At 38.8% G+C, this 17,755-nt stretch overlaps 1 protein-coding gene across 3 annotated transcripts in view; it reads left to right on the forward strand.

The window, feature by feature from the left end:
• LOC122115975 (lysosomal acid lipase/cholesteryl ester hydrolase-like) overlaps positions 1-17,755 on the forward strand; it is a 37,890-nt gene that overhangs the window by 14,609 nt on the left and 5,526 nt on the right. For all 3 annotated transcript variants that reach the window (XM_042689598.1, XM_042689596.1, XM_042689597.1), the window contains exons 3-7: positions 1,290-1,407; positions 11,440-11,638; positions 12,790-12,899; positions 14,357-14,493; positions 16,765-16,911. In XM_042689598.1, the coding sequence (XP_042545532.1) occupies positions 1,290-1,407; positions 11,440-11,638; positions 12,790-12,899; positions 14,357-14,493; positions 16,765-16,911 (711 nt within the window). The remainder of the gene's footprint in view (positions 1-1,289; positions 1,408-11,439; positions 11,639-12,789; positions 12,900-14,356; positions 14,494-16,764; positions 16,912-17,755) is intronic.

Raw genomic sequence — 17,755 nt, forward strand, 5'->3', positions numbered from 1 at the left:
TTGTTAAAGTTTCAGATCATCTTAGTTGCCCTTAGTGGATGAATGGATCAAGAAAGTGTGGTCTATGTATCTATCAATATACATGCACAATGAAATTCTATACTTTCTCAGAAAGAATGGTATTGCACTCTTTGTATGGAGATGGTAAGATTTAGGAAAAAAAATTACGTGAAGTAAGCCAGACTCAAAAAACATAGGTTGTATGTTTCCCTCATTTGTAGAATGTGCATACAAATCTACAGGTAAACACAATGGACAGTAAAGGACAAAAATATTATACTTGGATAATACAATTCAACAGGACTCTCAAACATTCACACAGCAAGACCAAAGGAGGATATTCGTAGGAGATGATCACAAATGCTCAATATCTTTGTGCATATGATTATATAAAATGATATTTATTGAAATGAACTCCAAGAAATGGAAACAGGAGGGTTTTTTTTTTGCTATTTTTTGTCTCTGTTTTTGATTCCTCTACCTTTTGTCTTGTAACCCCTCTGTACATCACCTTTAGAGTAAAAGTAAAAAAAAAACCAAATAAATAAATGAAAGAATGTCTAGGACCATGCTTCCTAGCAAAAGTCAAAGTATCTGAAAAAAAAATTAGAAGGAATAAGCAAAAATAGCACCTTAATCATTAAAGCATTTCAAAGTTATTTCTCTTAAGTAAATAATCAAAGCTTGAGAATATATTTAGGTGTGAAATATAAAAATACAGATTATTAAAGCAAATACTAAGAATCAGCTGAAAAATCATCTTAGAGACTTGGAAAAATTAATAGTCTGGTAATGATTTCTTAAGGTTAAGTTTTAGAGTGTGTGTGTGTGTGTGTGTGTGTGTGTGTGTATGTGTGTGTGTGTGTGTCTTCAACTGCACCTGGACAGTCTAGTGTAATTATTTTTAGTCTGTTGATTAAAATGGAATTTTTTTTATTTTTTTATTTTTCTAGGATAGAACTTTGAAAACAAGTGTTAGCTAGCATAGTTAGAAAGGAAAGAAATTTCTTTTAGTCTGGTAGCCAGTATAGAATTGAGGTCCAAATCCAAATACTATAACAATATTAGATAACACTTGGTACAGAAGATACTAGAATATTCCTGTAAGTATGTAAGATTTAGTTTTATGATGGGTTGTTGGCCACACTGAAGAGACATACAAAGGTCAGTAATAGTTCATTTCCTAAATACGACATGGAGAATGTTATTATGTGCTGTTTTCTCCTGCTCATGTGGGAAATTGAACCAGATTCTGTCCATAGAATGTGTGTTGCCTTTTCTCCTCCCAGGTGCAAATAATAAGTTACTGGGGATACCCTGGTGAGGAGCATTTCGTGGAGACAAAGGATGGATATATTCTGTGCATTCATAGAATCCCTCATGGGAAGAAGAAGCATTCTGATCAAGGTATGGTGTTTCCTGTGGTAAGAGAGAAGATAGCTCTCTTCAAGTAAGCTCGAATGCCAGTGGCTCACACCTGAAGCTGGAAATCTCTTTAGACATGCTGTGAGAATGTACTCCTTCTTCCAGTCCTTCCCCCTATTTGCCCAGCAATTCACAGGCAAGGTTCCTGGCCTGTGTGTTTATCACAGGGCTACAGGCCAAGGCACCTTGCTCTGGAATATACAGAAAGAAAGCATGAGTCTTGAGATGCTCTGAGATCCTGAGAAGAAGCCTTAGGGGACCCCAGTGTAGGCCTAGGGCTGTCCCTGACTCCTTATGTGCTCTTCCCGCTGTGGGTCTTTCTACCACTCCTATGTCTGTAACAAGGATAGATGCAATGCAGTGATCTCCAAATTTCCATTTAGTTGTGGTACTCTGTGCTACAGGGAGGGGTGATGGGGAATGAGGAAGTGTATACTGGGTCATCAGAATGGGGAACATAGACTGAAAGCACCTACTCCAAGTTCTCTCTCTCATAGCATTAGCTGCCCATCTTCTTCCTCTGTTGTGGGACTCCCCTGGTAGAGAATCTTGATATATTTAATACCTGCTGTCTGAGCCAACCTTGTAGGGGACTTTTCAAGAAATGTGTGATGTCATGCATGGGTGCTTTCTTGATGATTTACTTTTTACTGTGCACAACAAAGGATCGTCATTGTCCTGTGTGTCATACAAGGGCAGTGTTGTCACTGCTTTCACTTTAGCTAATGGAAAGCCAAATAGAAAAAAAAAGAACACAAAGTCCTTTGCACTGAACATGGAATTCATTTTCTAATACAGACCGCTTCCCCTCCTGACTTCCTATAAATAGCACCACTGCCCTCTCTATGACTTGGACTGGATACTGCAAGTCATTCTTCCTCCCTTGTACCTCCTCCTTCTCCTCCTCCTCTTCCTCATTCCCATTTCATTCTTCCTCTTTCTCTTCCTCCTCCTCTTCCTCGTTCTTTTAAAATCTTTCTTTGCAGTGCTGGGATTGAACCCAAGGGCTTCCACATTCTAGGCAAGCACAAGACTGCTTTGCTACATCCCCTGTCCACGCAGAATCATTCTTCAAACCCCTACTCAAGCAGCTGTGAGGGCCTCTCTGGACCACCCTTGTTGTATCCTCTGGTTAATCCCTTTCTTATGTTCCCTGAGTACTCTTTTTTTTCCTGACTTTTTGAAAATTGTTGTTTTAAAGAAGATGATAAATACAGAGGTCACAGTTATATAGGTCAGATAATGTATATACTGTTTTTTGAACAGTATCACCCTTTCCCTCACTTTCTTCATTTTCCCCTCCCATCCTCCCTCTCCACAAGTTGTATATTTCATTCTCAACATAGTGAGAATTGCTGATGCATTTTTTCGCCTTTTGTTGCTCTCATTTAACTGGACACCTGAAATAGTGCTGGTGCGATTTCTTTTTTGAGGCTTCCCATATATTATTGAAAAGAAGTTAGAAATAGAAACATAGACATTTATTCTACTGTTAACTTATGTATTTATTTATTTTGTGGGTCATGGGGCTTGAACTCAGGGTCCAGGTGTTGTCCCTGAACTCTTTTGCTCAAGGCTTGTGCTCCTCCACTTTGAGCCACAACTCCAGTTCCAATTTATGACTAGTTAATTGGAAAGAACTTTCTGCCTGGGCTGGAGTTGAACTACAATGTTCAGATTTCAGACCGTAAATAATTAGGATTACAGGCGTATGCCACCAGTGCCAAGCTTGCTTACTGTTTTTTGTTGGTTGGTTTTGTTTTATTTCCCCACATCCCGTTTATGGGGACTGAACTCAGTGCCTGATTGCTCTCATTCTCTTGCTCAGGCTCAACTCATTTGTTCATGGCTGGTGCTCTACTACTTGAGGCACACAGTTTGGCATTTTACTGGTTAATCAGAAATAGAATCTCAAGGTCATTTCTACCAGGGTTGGCTTTGAACAGAGATCTTCCAGGTCTCAACATCCCAACTAGCTAGGATTACAGACATGACACACCAGTGCCTATCTGCTTATGTTTTTAAGAAACTTTTAATATACAGAAAATAATGCCATTAGCACTGCTACTATCTTGGTATAGCTCTGTACCATATAATTGTCTTACTTCAATAAGATATATTAGATATTATTCCTTTATTTGGACCATATTTCTTGGGGAATATGCATTAATAGCCAACTGGTGAACATCTTTGAGTCCTTATTGAAGTGGGCTTCTCTGATAGTGTACACAGCCCCATTTACTGGTCATAGGAGGTTCTATGTAAACATTCAACAGCACTACCAGACTTTTCTGCCCTTTGTAAGCTGCTCTTTGCCAGACTTCCTGTTTTTGTCAATTTCAAATGGTTTTGTAAGATAAACTTGCTTAAAGCCCAGCTATAATGATGTGATTTTGCTAGACTAAAATCTTCTGGGTCCCATGGATGAAGTACCTGCCTATTCTCATATTCTTTCCTAGCTGGTATCTCAACCTTTAACCCTTGCCTGTTAACAGCATGTACATTCTGTTGTGTACCATTAAGCAATCTTTCCTTCAAGTGTGAGTGACTTTTGCTCTGTGCAGACTCCTCCAAGGAATTGAATTCAGAAATCAATCATTTGTAGGGAAGTGGTTTTGTTTTTGTTCATTCAGCCTGATTACTCAAAGTCATAGGGTGTTGGTGCTAGAAGGATCTGCAATTTCTGCTTGGGTCCAGAATTTGGAGAGATTATATTTTTAGCATACTTCAGTGGATACTGAAGAATCTAGACTCTTTACTCTAAAGCAGCACTTTTATTTGCCCAAAGAGCCAAGGTCAAAGAAATGATCAGGTCATAGGGTAATCTATCTGGTCAGTCTGACAAAAGATTTAATGTTCCTTAAGTTTGTGAATATAGACTTATGTACAAAGTATCGAACAAACTAATCTCATGATGGGTTATACTATGTATTTTATTTAGCTAAAATAGAATTCTGGTAGTGACCTCCTTTATAATAAAATACATAGAATAATAACAACAACAACAACAAGGCAGATTTACTCATCACCAATGAAGAAAAAAAAGCCCCATCCTTACTATACTGCAAATTACCAGACAGTGCCTTGGTGAGTGCATATGGTGTGTGTCGCATATGTATCTCTGTGTGCAGATGATTAGGTAATATTTTTCCCTTTGATTTGTTCCTCCTTATCTGTGGGAGATACGTTCTTTTTTATTGTAAGGATGATGAGCAAGGGGTTACAGTTACATAAGCAAGGTGATGATTATATTTCTTGTTGAACAGTGTTACCCTCTCCCTAATTTTCTCCCAGTTTCCCCTGTGGGAGATGCATTCTAAGACATCCCTCCCTGCCAGTACATGCTAAACTCTGTGTGTACTGAACTCTACATTCACCATGTTTCCTCCTCTCCCCATATACATGTAGACATGATAAAGTTTAATTTAAAATTAGGCACGGTAAAGAAACTTTACAGAATAACTAATAAAATGGAACAGTATACATTGCCAGCACTGCTACTCCTTTGCTCCAATGGTACAGTGAAGAAGAATGGAGTTATATATGCACAAGTGCTATGGTACCCAACAGTAGGTCTGCATTTCCCCAGCCACTAAGTCATTAGTGGGAGGGTAGCATATACAGTGTGGATATTCCAGACAAGGGCTGATTCATGTCATGGGTATGTAGAACAGGACAGATTTGAGTTTCATCATGCCACTTAGAATGGTGCATAATTTGAGTCTTATAAATCACTTTATTTCTGTAATTTTCAATTCAATGTTTTTTGGACTGTGGCTGACTGCTGGTAGCTGAAACTGCAGGAAGTGATAGCTTGGAATGGAGGGAGAGCTGCTGTGTGTCATTTACTCATCACTTTTTGTCATGTGTGCACCTTGTGCCAGGCTATCAGGTGCTGTGAGCAATGCAGTGACTGAGACCAGCTGCTTTCTGTTGCCTAGCAATGGCCTTGACAGTTGTCAGTAGTGGGGAGAGTAGCATTTATGTTTCCTTCTTGCTCCATGAGTCAGAACACTTTTCCATTAATTCTTGGGTTCATTTCTTTTCCTGTAGGGTGGTATGTGCATCTATCAGTTCAATCAGTGACAAAGGTTGCACATCTGGTCTGATAGTTTCTTATAGCTCTGTGCTCCACTCATCCAGTGACTCATGCACTGGGAGACAGAAGAACTATCCTTCCTGTTTTATAGATGAAGAAACCAAGATTTATAATGCCCCCACTTTTTCCCAAGCCATGGGATTACAAAGATGTCCCCGATAAAGGCTGGAAAGTGTGTGCTTTAGATGGGCTTCTGTTGTACAGAGCTAAGCCACTCCGTGTTTACTATAGAGAGATTCAGGCCTTCCTACCAGGAATGAGGCTTCCTACCAAGGTTATTTGTTTGTAGTTGCTGAGGTTTGAATAGGTCCTACAAAATTCATGTGTTGCCAATTCAGTGCCCAATATTATATGCCCAGGATGAAGGAGGTATCTAATGAAGGAGAGGCCTGGCCATTTTCTTTCTTTTGGGGGAGGGGTCCAGACATGGGGCCTGAACTCTGGGCCTGGGCGCTGTCCCTCAGCTCCTCAGCTCTAGGCTAGCGCTATACCACTTGAGCCACAGCGCCACTTCCAGCTTTTTTCTTTTTGCTTATGTGATGCTGAGGAATCGAACCCAGGGCCTCAGGCATGCAAGGCAAGCACTCTACCACTGAGCCACCTTCCCAGCCCCCATTTTCCTTTTTTTATATACTTGTTTTTCCCTTCTACCTTCTACCATAAGATGTGCAACAAAGAGACCTTCTGGAGATGTGGGTTCATCAACCTAGGACTTTACCTGGAAGCAATCAATCTCTCTCTTTTTTTAAATACATGTATTCATTTCTGGTATTTTTTCTTTTGCTTTTGCAGCACAAATCTGACTAAGACAAAAGTGTTTCAGCCTGTTTTTTTTTTAAGGAAGATTTTTAAAAATAGAATTGGACTCTAAAGCATCTTTCAGTAGCCTCCTACTTTGGATGAATAAAAGTTTTCTTAATTATTTGTGGTGCTGGAGCATGAAGCCAGGGCCTCAAGCATGCTATACCCCTCATTACCTCATGTGATCCTTGAGAGGGAGCCCCTGGGGGGAGAATTCACCTCAGGGATGTGTTCAGTGTTAACCATGCACATTCTTCTCTGGGCCAGCTCAGAAGAGCAGATGGGTAGACTTCCTCTGTGATTAGAATGGCGGTGGAAGGGCTTGTTCAGAAGAGCTGTGGGAGCTTGTCAAAAAACTAGTAATTCCAGAGGTCCAGGGTCAGGAATGTTTTATTCAAACTTTTGTGGGATTTCAACATGGAGTTGGTTTAGGGGAATGCTGTTTGGCTTGCTGTGAAATAGCTAGAGGCAGACGGAACATTTGTATGCAAAAACCTTTCTTCTGTCCCTCTAGTTTTTAGTGAAACTTTCTTCAGAGAATTGATTAAAAGCAGAGACTCACCAGGTACAGTTGTTGCACTTGGCAGGCTGAAGGCCCACTGGCCTTCCTATCAGGACACTGAGGGGGATGGGATTCTATGGTTATTGTCATCCTGATGTTCATAATTACAAACTTATTGTAATGATTACTTTTTCTTCTTTCTGGAGCTGCATGAGAATCCTCAGAAAGCCTGTTCATAGATGCTGTATCTACCACAGTGCCACTGTAATTTTCATAGGAAATTTGGCCTCTTTAAGGTAGCATTAAAAGGAGCATTCAAAAGCAGAGCCTCACCTTTATGAGCTCCAGGCTTGGCCTATTTGTTTCTTGTTTATTTATTCATTTATTTATTTTTATTGTCAAGGTGATGTACAGAGGGGTTACAGTTGCACAAGTAAGGTAATAAGTACATTTCTTGAATTTGTTACCCCTTTCCTCATTTTTCTCCCAATTTCCCTTCCCCCTTTCCCCCAAGCTATACAATTCACTTCCAACACTGTCTTGTGAGTATCGCTGTTGCCTTGCTTCCCCCCTTGTCCTTTGTCTCACCATTTTGGTGTTTTCCTTTCTTTCCTTAATTCAGAAAAACATATACACCATACCTAGAGTACCAAAATCAAATACAGTGACAACAGGGGAGAAACCATAGGGGAAAAACACACAAAAGAAACAAGAAATCACATAGTACATTAAAAACAACAACAATAAAGGAAACCTCTTGTGTCCATGTCTTGGAGTTCATTTTGTTTAGCATCTTCTTATATGATCATAAGTACATAACTATTGAGCTATTCTGCTCATCTGCTAAGATTATCCTAGACATATACCACTTCTTGCAAATAAGGGAAACCATGGGACCTATGTTTCTCTTTCTTTCTTTCCTTCTTTCCTTTTTTTTTTTTTTTTTTGGGTCTGGTCGTGGGCCTGAACTCTGGGCCTGGGTGCTGTGTCAGCTCTTCAGCTCAAGGTTAGGGCTCTACCACTTGAGCTACAGCGCCACTTCTGGCTTTTTTTTCTCTGCTTTTATGGTGCTGAGGAATTGAACCCAGGGCCCCATGCATGCAAAGCAAGCGCTCTGCCACTGAGCCACCTTCCCAGCCCAAGGGACCTATGTTTCTTTGAGTCTGGCTTATTTCATTCAATATGAATTTTTCCAAGTCTTTCCATTTCCTTACAGATGGGGCAGTATCATTCTTTCTGATGGAATCATAGATTCCCCCCCCCCACCTCTCTCTCTCGTTCTCTCTCTCTCTTCTTCATCCATTCATCTATTGAGGGGCATCTGGTTTGGCTCCATATCTTAGCTATGGTGAATAATGCTGTGATAATCATAGTTGTTCTGGTAGCTTTAGTGTGGCCTTGTTTGTGGTCATTTGGGCAAATGCCTGAAAGTGGGATTACTGGATGATAGGGGAGCTCTATGTGTTTGAGTCCCAAGAGGAAGGACATATGTTGGCCCTGTAAGTGCAGAGGGCTGCATATATTTTGGTCAGAAAATCCTAGGAGTGTTTTTGACTTTGGATTCTTCCTCTCCCACTTTTAAATTTATGAGTGCATCTGCACCCCTGCATTGCCCAGCTCTGGGACATGTCTTCATGTAAACTTATCTTGTGTCAGAGGAACCCTCTTGAAAAATCATTTAATGATTGCCAAAATATAGTTGGTTTTCTATATTTGTGAAGTTTGCATTTGTAGATTTAACCAACCATAGACTGAAAATAATGGTAAAAATTTGGGTGCCTTTGGCTTACACCACTAATCCTAGCTACTCAGGAGGTGGAGATGTTTGGATTACAGTTTGTGGCCAGCCTGGGAAGGAAAGATTGCAAGACTCTTTTTCCAATTAAAAAAATAAAGGCAGAACTGGACATATGGGTCAAGTAGTAGTAGAATGCCAGCAGTGAACAAAAAAGCCAAATGAGTACAGGACCTCTAGCCCTAGTATTTACACACACACACACAGAGTCACACACACTTTTATCTTATCAGTATTCCTTGAACAATACAGTATAATTGACATTTAAAATATGAACGTTTAGGGGCTGGGAAGGTGGCTCAGTGGTAGAGCACTTGCCTCGCTTGCATGAGGCCCTGGGTTTAATTCCTCAGCATCACATAAGCAGAAAAATGCAGGAAGTGGTTCTGCTGCTCAAGTGATATGATGCTAGCCTTGAGCTGAAGAACTGAGGGACAGCGCCTAGGCCCACAGTTCAGCTCCCACGACCAACAAAAATAAAAAGAAAAGAAAAGGAAAGAACATTTGCAGTGCATTAGTCATAAGTTGATTAGAATGGATTTACAGTATGGGGAAGATATGCACAAGCTTCATACAAATACAACTATGTTTTTTTTAATAAAGATTGGAGCGTCCATGGGTTTTGGTATCTACCTTGAGTTTCCTGGAGCCAATATCCTGTGGATATCAAGGAAACACTATAGATATTAAAACTCAGCAGTATTACAATTTGTCAATTCAATTCTAATCTCTTTCCAGAAAATCATTTTTCCAATTTTTTTCGTGGTATTTTATACTCCTCATTGCTTGTATTATTTTGCACTGCTACAGTATAGGGTAGTCTACAATTTTGAAGTATACATTTTTTTTAAAAAAAGTTATGGTCTTAGATTTTTGCATAGTCCCTGTCTTTGTTAATGGAGATTTATTATATTAAATGGATTGCATTTTAATTATTTGACCACCTCACAATTAGCTTATTTCCATTGGTTTACTAATATAAAGGATGAGTAGAAGGCACACAATGAGTTCTTGTTTGGTTTAAATGATGTGTTATTTACTGTGTTTCACACTGCACTATCTTCCTTTTCTTTATATTTTTCCTTAAAAAAAAAGGGTCTTACTATGTAGCCCAGGCTAACTTTGAACCCTTGATCTTCTGGCCCTAATCTTCTGATTGATGGTTCCACAGACATGCCCAAGCATGCTTGGCTCAGTGATTTCATTCATTCCTCTGAACAATTATTTATGAAACTGAGGCTCAGGTTGGCCAAATAGCAAAGGAATATTAGTAGCTGATGTATATTGCACCCTTCCTGCATTTCAGACAAGTGGTTCAGAACTTCTCAGAGAAAAATCTCACAGGTCATTGTTCCGTGTAAGGCACATATTATCATGTTCACTCTGCAGGGCTGATAGACATTTTGAGGATTGTTCAAGGTGTCATGTCAAAACATGGCAAGAACAGAGGTCTGTCTGGTTCATGGTCAATGTAATGGTGATTTTATAGGGATGATGTTTTGTTCCTGCCATTTTTGTTCTTTGCTATGTCCCCTTTGCAAAAACCCAGTGTTTATTTTTATTAGCATAAGTTAATATATTGCAAAGGTATTTCACTAGGATATTTTCAAAAATTAATTTAGTGTTCTTCCCTGTGCTTAGAAAGATGGCTGGCATATAGTTGGTGCGGAATTAGTGTTTGTTTAGTTATTGAATGATCTCAACACTCAAGGGAGCTTGAGCTCATGTTTCTTTCCTGTCTTAGTTTTGTGTTTTCTTCTTCCATTTCTCTGTCTCAGATGAGTAGAAAACATGTGTGTAGACACATGTTTGAATTTTTGTGCGATTTTTTCTATTTGATTGTTTCCATTTACGTGTTATTTGTATGTGCCAGGACTAGGGCTTGAACTACTGAGATTGTGCTGTGTTTGTGTGTGTTTGTTCAATTCTTGATAAGGTTAATACTACACAAGCAGTTATTTTAATAGAGATTGAGGAAGTCAATTCATGTTAATGCGTTAATCTTAAATCTTACAAAAATCTTTAGATAAGCTTTTAAATTACAGCCAAGTTAATTACATAAAAATGTTTATAAATTTTTATCTTTTGTATATATATTAATATTTTTGCTCTTTTCTTTTTGGTAATGGGATTGATCCTAGGATGTTGCACTAGGCTAGGCAAGTCCTTTTCCTCTAAGCTATATCCCAGCCCCTTTTGTATATATTCTTTATGTCAAGATATATTCATAGATACTTATCTTCAATTAACTGACAGAAAGCTGGATATGGAACTGTGGCTTGAGTGGCAGAGCAATAGCCTTAAGCAAAAAAGCTACAGGACAGCACTCAGGCCTTGAAATTGTGTCTCCTCCCCCGCCCCCCCCCAACACACACACACATCCAATTTTGGTTCTACCTTGTTAGTACTCTTTAAAATATCTCTTTAGTGTTATACAAATGCAAAATACCACCTCAACACTTTTTTTTTCCAGTTGTGGGGGCATGCATTCAAGGCCTGGGCTCGGTTCCTGAGCATCTTTGGGCTTAGGACTAGTGCTATAACTTGAACAACAGTGCCACTTCTAGCTTTTGAGTGGATCATTGGAGATAAGAATCTGACAGAGATTTTTCTGTCCAGGCTGACTTGTAACTGCAATCCTCAAATCTTCTAAGTAGCTCTGATATCAGGCATGAGCAACTGGTGCTGGGCTCACTCCTATTTTAATTTATTTCAAGTTCTTTGTTTTGGTATTTCTTAAACAATTTTATGCTCATCAAGACATCTTGTTTGTTGTGAAACTTATACTTACTATCCTTAAACATGAATGTTTTTCAGTTCCCAAACCAGTTGTCTATCTTCAGCATGGTTTGTTAGCCGATTCCAGTAACTGGGTTACAAACACCGACAACAACAGCCTGGGATTCATGCTTGCTGATGCTGGTTTTGATGTGTGGATGGGGAACAGTAGAGGAAACACGTGGTCTCGGAAACACAAGACTCTCTCAGTTTCTCAGGATGAATTCTGGGCTTTCAGGTACATCATTGCAGTTGATTATGACTTGAGTTCATTTCTGTGACACCTAAAAAGCAGAAAGATACCCAGGACTTCAGCAGAAGAGTCCTTCCATAAATAACTCTGAAGTTGTAAACCTTACAACTTAATAATGAGTATTAAAGTAAATTAGAGAGAAAAAATCACATTCATAATGACATTCAGCTGCGAATTTTGGCATTCCTTGTGGTATGGGGACTTTGGAGTCAGCTACTCTTCCTCTTCTCCACAAACACATTTCCCAGATGTTCACTTTTCTTCCTTTCAGAAACTCTTTTCTGTTCTTACTTCTGGATCCACTAATCGGTGTCATATGACACTGGATACATTATATAAACCCTGGCATCTGATTATTTATGACATGGACTAATGAACATCTATCTCATAAGGTTTATAGAAGGCTGATAGTAGAAGATACAGGTAAAGAACCTCACAGACCAGAGCCTGGCCTATTGTAAAATATATGAGAACACTTGGCTCATCTGATTGTGATGCTACACACAGCCACACCCCCCCCCCACAAACACACACACACACACACACACACAAACACACACACACACACACACACAGACCCCACTTCCACCTACCTGTTTTGGTGCTACAGCTTGATGTTGGAGGTATTAGCAAAGGTCAGAATTCTGGCCATCTCTAGTCTTGACTTCTATTTATACAACCAGAGTTTCTCTGATGACATGAAATCCATGAATAAGAACTTTTACCAAAAGGCATATATCAGAAAATGCTTATTGTCACCTGTTTGTGATAGTGAAAGTCTGGAATTTACCTCAATACATGCCACAGATGAGTATTCTAAATGGGCAATGAGAGTGTGGTGTAGTAACAAAATAAAATGTGACAACTACATTTTTATGCAGCAACATGGATGAAACCAAGAAGACAAGCAGAGGGTATAGAGAAAGATTAGGGTAATTTTTCTTTCTGAGAGGCGCATATGCAATGGAATCCAAGGATGTTCTGTCATCCTGGGTAAAGTTCAGTTTCCTGAGCTCAGCACTGGCGTATCCAGTTCAGTATGTGACAATAGTTCAAGTTCCAAGCTTAGTGTTTGTGTATTCATGCAACTGTTCAATGTACAAGATCTTGTTTGTTTGTTTGTTTTTGGATTCTAGTTTTGATGAGATGGCAAAATATGATCTCCCAGCTTCCATTGACTACATTCTGAATAAAACTGGCCAAAAGCAGTTGTATTATGTGGGTCATTCTCAAGGCACCACCATCGGTATGTATGCAGTAAAGCCTGGAAGTTGATAGAATGGATATACTATTGAGTTTAGGTGGTTTTTATAAGAGAAACATAAGAAAGCCACAAAGTTCAAATACAGTTCCTTTTTAAAATGTCAAGAAGAAATCATAGAAGGGCAAAAAGATTTTCATATTTGGTTTTATATGGGAATTTAGATTTTATTATAAATTTCTAACTACGGTATATGTGGTTCTCTTCAAACTGAAAGAGTTAATCTAAGCCACATCCTCTCATGTATTTTTCCTGTTAACAATATAAGGATGTGAGAAGGTTGAAAAAATGGAAGTTTTCTAAGGTTAGAGACTTCAATGTAGAAATAAGAGGATAAACTAACTTTTAAAGTTCAGTGGAGGGTTTAGGGATGTGGCCAAGTCATAGATCACTTGTTTAGCTTATACAAAGCTCTGGGATATCCCCAGTATATAAAATTTGAGTAAGTAAGTAAGTAAATAAATAAATAAATTCAGAGAGAGAAGGGATCAAAAAAAGAAAGAGGTGAAATTTAAGAAGAATAAAAGTCTGACAGGTTAGACTTTATTTACAGTTTTAAAATCTATGTGCATATTTTATGTTATGCTGATCATAAAATGAGCATGTTTTTGAAACATAAAATGTAGTATAAAGTTTATAGAAAATACAAATTGTCTTTCCTTGTAACAAGCAAATTTCTCTAACGAAAGTCCAAGAACCAGCCTCATAATTCAATTAATTCTCCTCTTTTGTGATTAGTGACTAATAATTCTGTCTTCATATCACATGCTGTCTGTACAATATTCTCCTGTGACAACTATGAATGCTTTTAGTCTTACTGATATATCGGGTTAAATTGTACCATGTTCAGTAAAATGTGACTGGACATCATTCTTCATTTATATTTCTTCTTTTATGAACAGTTTATTTGTGATGTCCCAGTGTTTTCTAAAGTGACATTCTCAGACCAAGTTGCAAGAACTGACCAGAGAGAAAGCTAAATGACACTTCAGGGAATTCTAAATGTTTGAGTTTCTCTTGTGAGAAGTGTCTATTTGAATGGATCTGTTTGGATCTGTAACTTAGGGATGAAGGGAGCACCAGGGGATTCAAGAGACTTGGAGTAGAGCTCATGAAATGTTATAAACTTACTTTTACATTGTTAAAGAATACAGAAAGATTTTGGGATTTTCCCGTTCTTGGTTTTTCCTATGCATGTCTGAGTTTAGACTCAATAAAAGCACTTAGCAATGCCTCACATTTTTCCAGTTTGATTAAATTCCATGTTTGCTGCTGACCAGGGCCTCATTTCAGGTGCTCTCCTTCCTCAGGGTGGTATCTCTGCACCCTTCTCTGGCTGTTTCTGGAGGGCCTCACAAGTGATGCTAGATCTCTCCTGTCTTTTCTGAGAAGGAAAGTCCTAGAAGATGGAATTCCTCTTATCTTCCTTTTTGTTCCCACAGGTTTTATAGGATTTTCACAGATCCCTGAACTGGCCAAAAAAATCAAAATGTTCTTTGCCTTGGCTCCTGTGGTTTCACTGGTTTTCAGTTCCAGTCCTCTAACCAAGTTAGGAATCCTCCCCGAAGTTTTCTTTGAGGTACACGGCTTGCCCCCCTCTTTCTCTTCCTGACAGATTCCCTCTTCAGATTGAAGCACTGTTCCTTGGAGGGAGACTCTGCTGTCCTTCTCTGGGTTTGCTCTTAGCAGAGCAACGGGATTCTCTTCTTTCCTTCACCACTGCTTGCTATGGCTGGGGGCCTTGGAAGTGTATTATTTGTGAACACTGCAGCTGTGAGTATTCATAACTAACATGTTAGTCCAGCTCTCTGTCCACTACAGAGGAAATATTATTTAAACATGAGCAGTGCTAGCATTTTATTCAGGGATGTGAGTTCTTGCACAACAGTAGATGGGAGACGGCAGATAGGATGTGCACCATTTCCACAGGGCATCCCTCAACACAGGATGATGATATAAAGATGTTGTTTAATTATATTCTCCAACCTGGCCACCAAACACATCAGCCCTCAGCCACTATCTTTGCAGTTCCAAGTTCTATACAAGGAGGATATAGCAGTCAAGAGTTGTTTTAAGCTCTCTGAAAACAGAAGGCCCTTAATTCTTGCATTAGATGCCTTATACATTTATACAAGCATGTACATAATTGAAATCTTGTCCAGGAAACTACATGATCATGCAGCATGTAATGTGCTTTCATTCAATAAGGGACCTCATATTGGGTGCCACCCCTGTAAGATCATAATAGAGCCGGATATTTCCTGTCACCTAGTGAATTTGCAGTTCAGCCTAACTGGTGATGTAAACCAACTGACTGCATTCACAGTCCTAATTAAAAGTCTAGCAATGCAATTATGTATAGCGCATAATACTGGATAATGATAATAAGTAACTATCACTGGTTTGTGTACTTATCATGGTATGCTTATTATCATTATTGAAGGATATATTCCAATTTCTTATAAAAGGAAAGTTTGGACTAAGGGAATATGCTGTTTGCTGGCCAAAATTCCAGTCTCACAGTCACTGTACCAAGCAATTGCCTGAGGTTGCTAACGGACACTGTAATCATTAAATCTGAGACAGGTGGCACTTGTCCTCTGGAGATCTGCCCATTTATCCTTATATTCCCACTTATATTAGTTTGCTAGACTATGACGACAAATGTGTTCTATGTTGTTTGCAATCTTTGGCCATTCCTGTTGGTGGAAGCATCATTCCAATTTCTGCCTTTCTCTTCTCTTGGTGTTTGCCTCTGTTCCTATCTATCTCCATGTCCACATTTCCTCTTTCCTTAAGGATGGCTATTTTCACTTGATTCTTCTACAAAGATCCAAGCAAGGCCATTCTAAAATACTGGCAGTTAAGGACTCTATGTCTAATTTTTTTTTAACAAAATCATAAATTTGACCCCTGAACCTGCGTTCCTTTCCAACTTGTCCCTCTAGGTAGTAGACATGAGCAAGATAATTTGAATATAAAGAGAGATTTGAATATAAAAAGAGATTTTCCCCATTTCCTGTTGCATACTACATGTCTTAAGAATGTAATAATTTCTCTGGTAGTGCCTTATCAGTACTGACTTTCTGACCACTGGTTTGGGATACTGTAGACCAGTGTTTGATAATTTTTTTATAAACTGTTGGACTGGTCCCCTGGAGTTTTTTTCTGTAAGAATTGCATTCTACCCTTGTGCAATAAAAATAGGCAATGAAAACAGATAATGTGGCTGTGCTTCAGTAAAGCTTTTCTTATAAAAGCATGCAACAATGGGAACAGGAGGATGGGGATGAGACTGTGTAATTACTGGGAACAGAGTTTGAGAGTAGGAGGCTGAGAATGTTCTGGAAATGGATAATGGCGATTGTCCCACACAGTGTGACTACAGTTGCTGCAACTAAACACATAAAAATGATTAAAATGTTACATTTTGCATTACCCATGTTTTATCATTATGGAACAAAACCCTCTGTGGCATATCTTGGTGTACACGCACGCAGGACTAGAATAGTGCTCACCAGTCCCAGGGCTGACTGTCCAGAAGTCACTACCATCCATCACAGAAAACTAACTGGGGTTGGCCCTGGTACCAAGGGTCCTGGCTCTTGCCCTTTATAAAGTCTGTTAGAATGTATTCAATTTTCTGTGTTTCACTTTGAAAACTGAATTCCATGTCTCTAACATATCTATACTTGTTGTATATACTCACTTGAATATCAACTAGTCTATATTTTGCTCCTGAGGCTACTGGGAGGGATATTTGTGTGTCTGTGCTTCTGCAGGGAGTTGTGGAAGCTTCCATCCCAGCAGGAAATGCTGAGTCAATCTTGGGATTCTTTATATTTTGTAGGATGTACTTGGGCACAAAGAATTCTTTCCTGAGAATCCAGTCACAAAGTGGCTGAGTACCCATTTTTGTACCCATGCAATTCTGAAGGAGCTTTGTGGAAATTTATTTTTTCTCCTGTGTGGATTTGATGAGAGGAATTTAAATATGGTATGTATAGTTATGTTCAGAATCGATTTAAACACTCAGTGGTTTTGATCTTGCAATGTGCTTAATTTGGATGATGTGGGAGACACAGCAATGACCTTGTTAGAGCTCTGAAGGGCCTTTCTTTCAAGATTATCAAAAGTGCTTTTCAGTAAATGAGTATGGTTGCATTTGTCCTCATGGTTGTTTTTTTCTTCTGTGGAGAATTACATGAGGATCTGCCACAATTTAAGCCACTATATTTGCATATTTCTTTTAACAAATTTGTGGGTTCCAGTTTGGAGTTTCCATTATATACACACTCATACCTTCCTATGCACATACACACATATATATAACACATTCATATATGTGAATATATGTACATATATGATACATATATATTTACTTGCTTTACTAAATGCAAGTCTTCGGCCAGAAATGACCTTTTCTTTATAAAGCACAATGCTAAATTTTGAAAATAAGTTTTTAGAGTCTGGAATGAAGCCAGGCATTGTGGCTACCCCCTGTAATCTCAGGATATGATACACCAGGGCAGAGGGGACGTAAGTCAGAGGCCAGCCTAGGCTGCCTATGATACCTTGTCTCAAAAACACAATTCTGGAGCAATGGCTGTATGAATTTTTCAGAGTAATATCACTTTTTTCTTATTGTTAAAGGTAGTGTGATTGCCATTTACAATTTTGCACGTTCAAGATAGCATAAAGAATGAAGTAAAAATGGCCTCTGATTGAAAACTGTATTCTTCAATACCCTCTATGCTTATTCGTATTTTATAGGACATAATTATAAAGAATTCTATTTCCATTCTAATCTCGTATATTTGAGATTGTAGTTCTGTAGTTTT

Source organism: Dipodomys spectabilis, unplaced genomic scaffold, assembly GCF_019054845.1.
Source record: "Dipodomys spectabilis isolate Male_0828 unplaced genomic scaffold, ASM1905484v1 ptg000125l, whole genome shotgun sequence".
Classification (NCBI taxonomy): Eukaryota; Metazoa; Chordata; class Mammalia; order Rodentia; family Heteromyidae; genus Dipodomys; species Dipodomys spectabilis.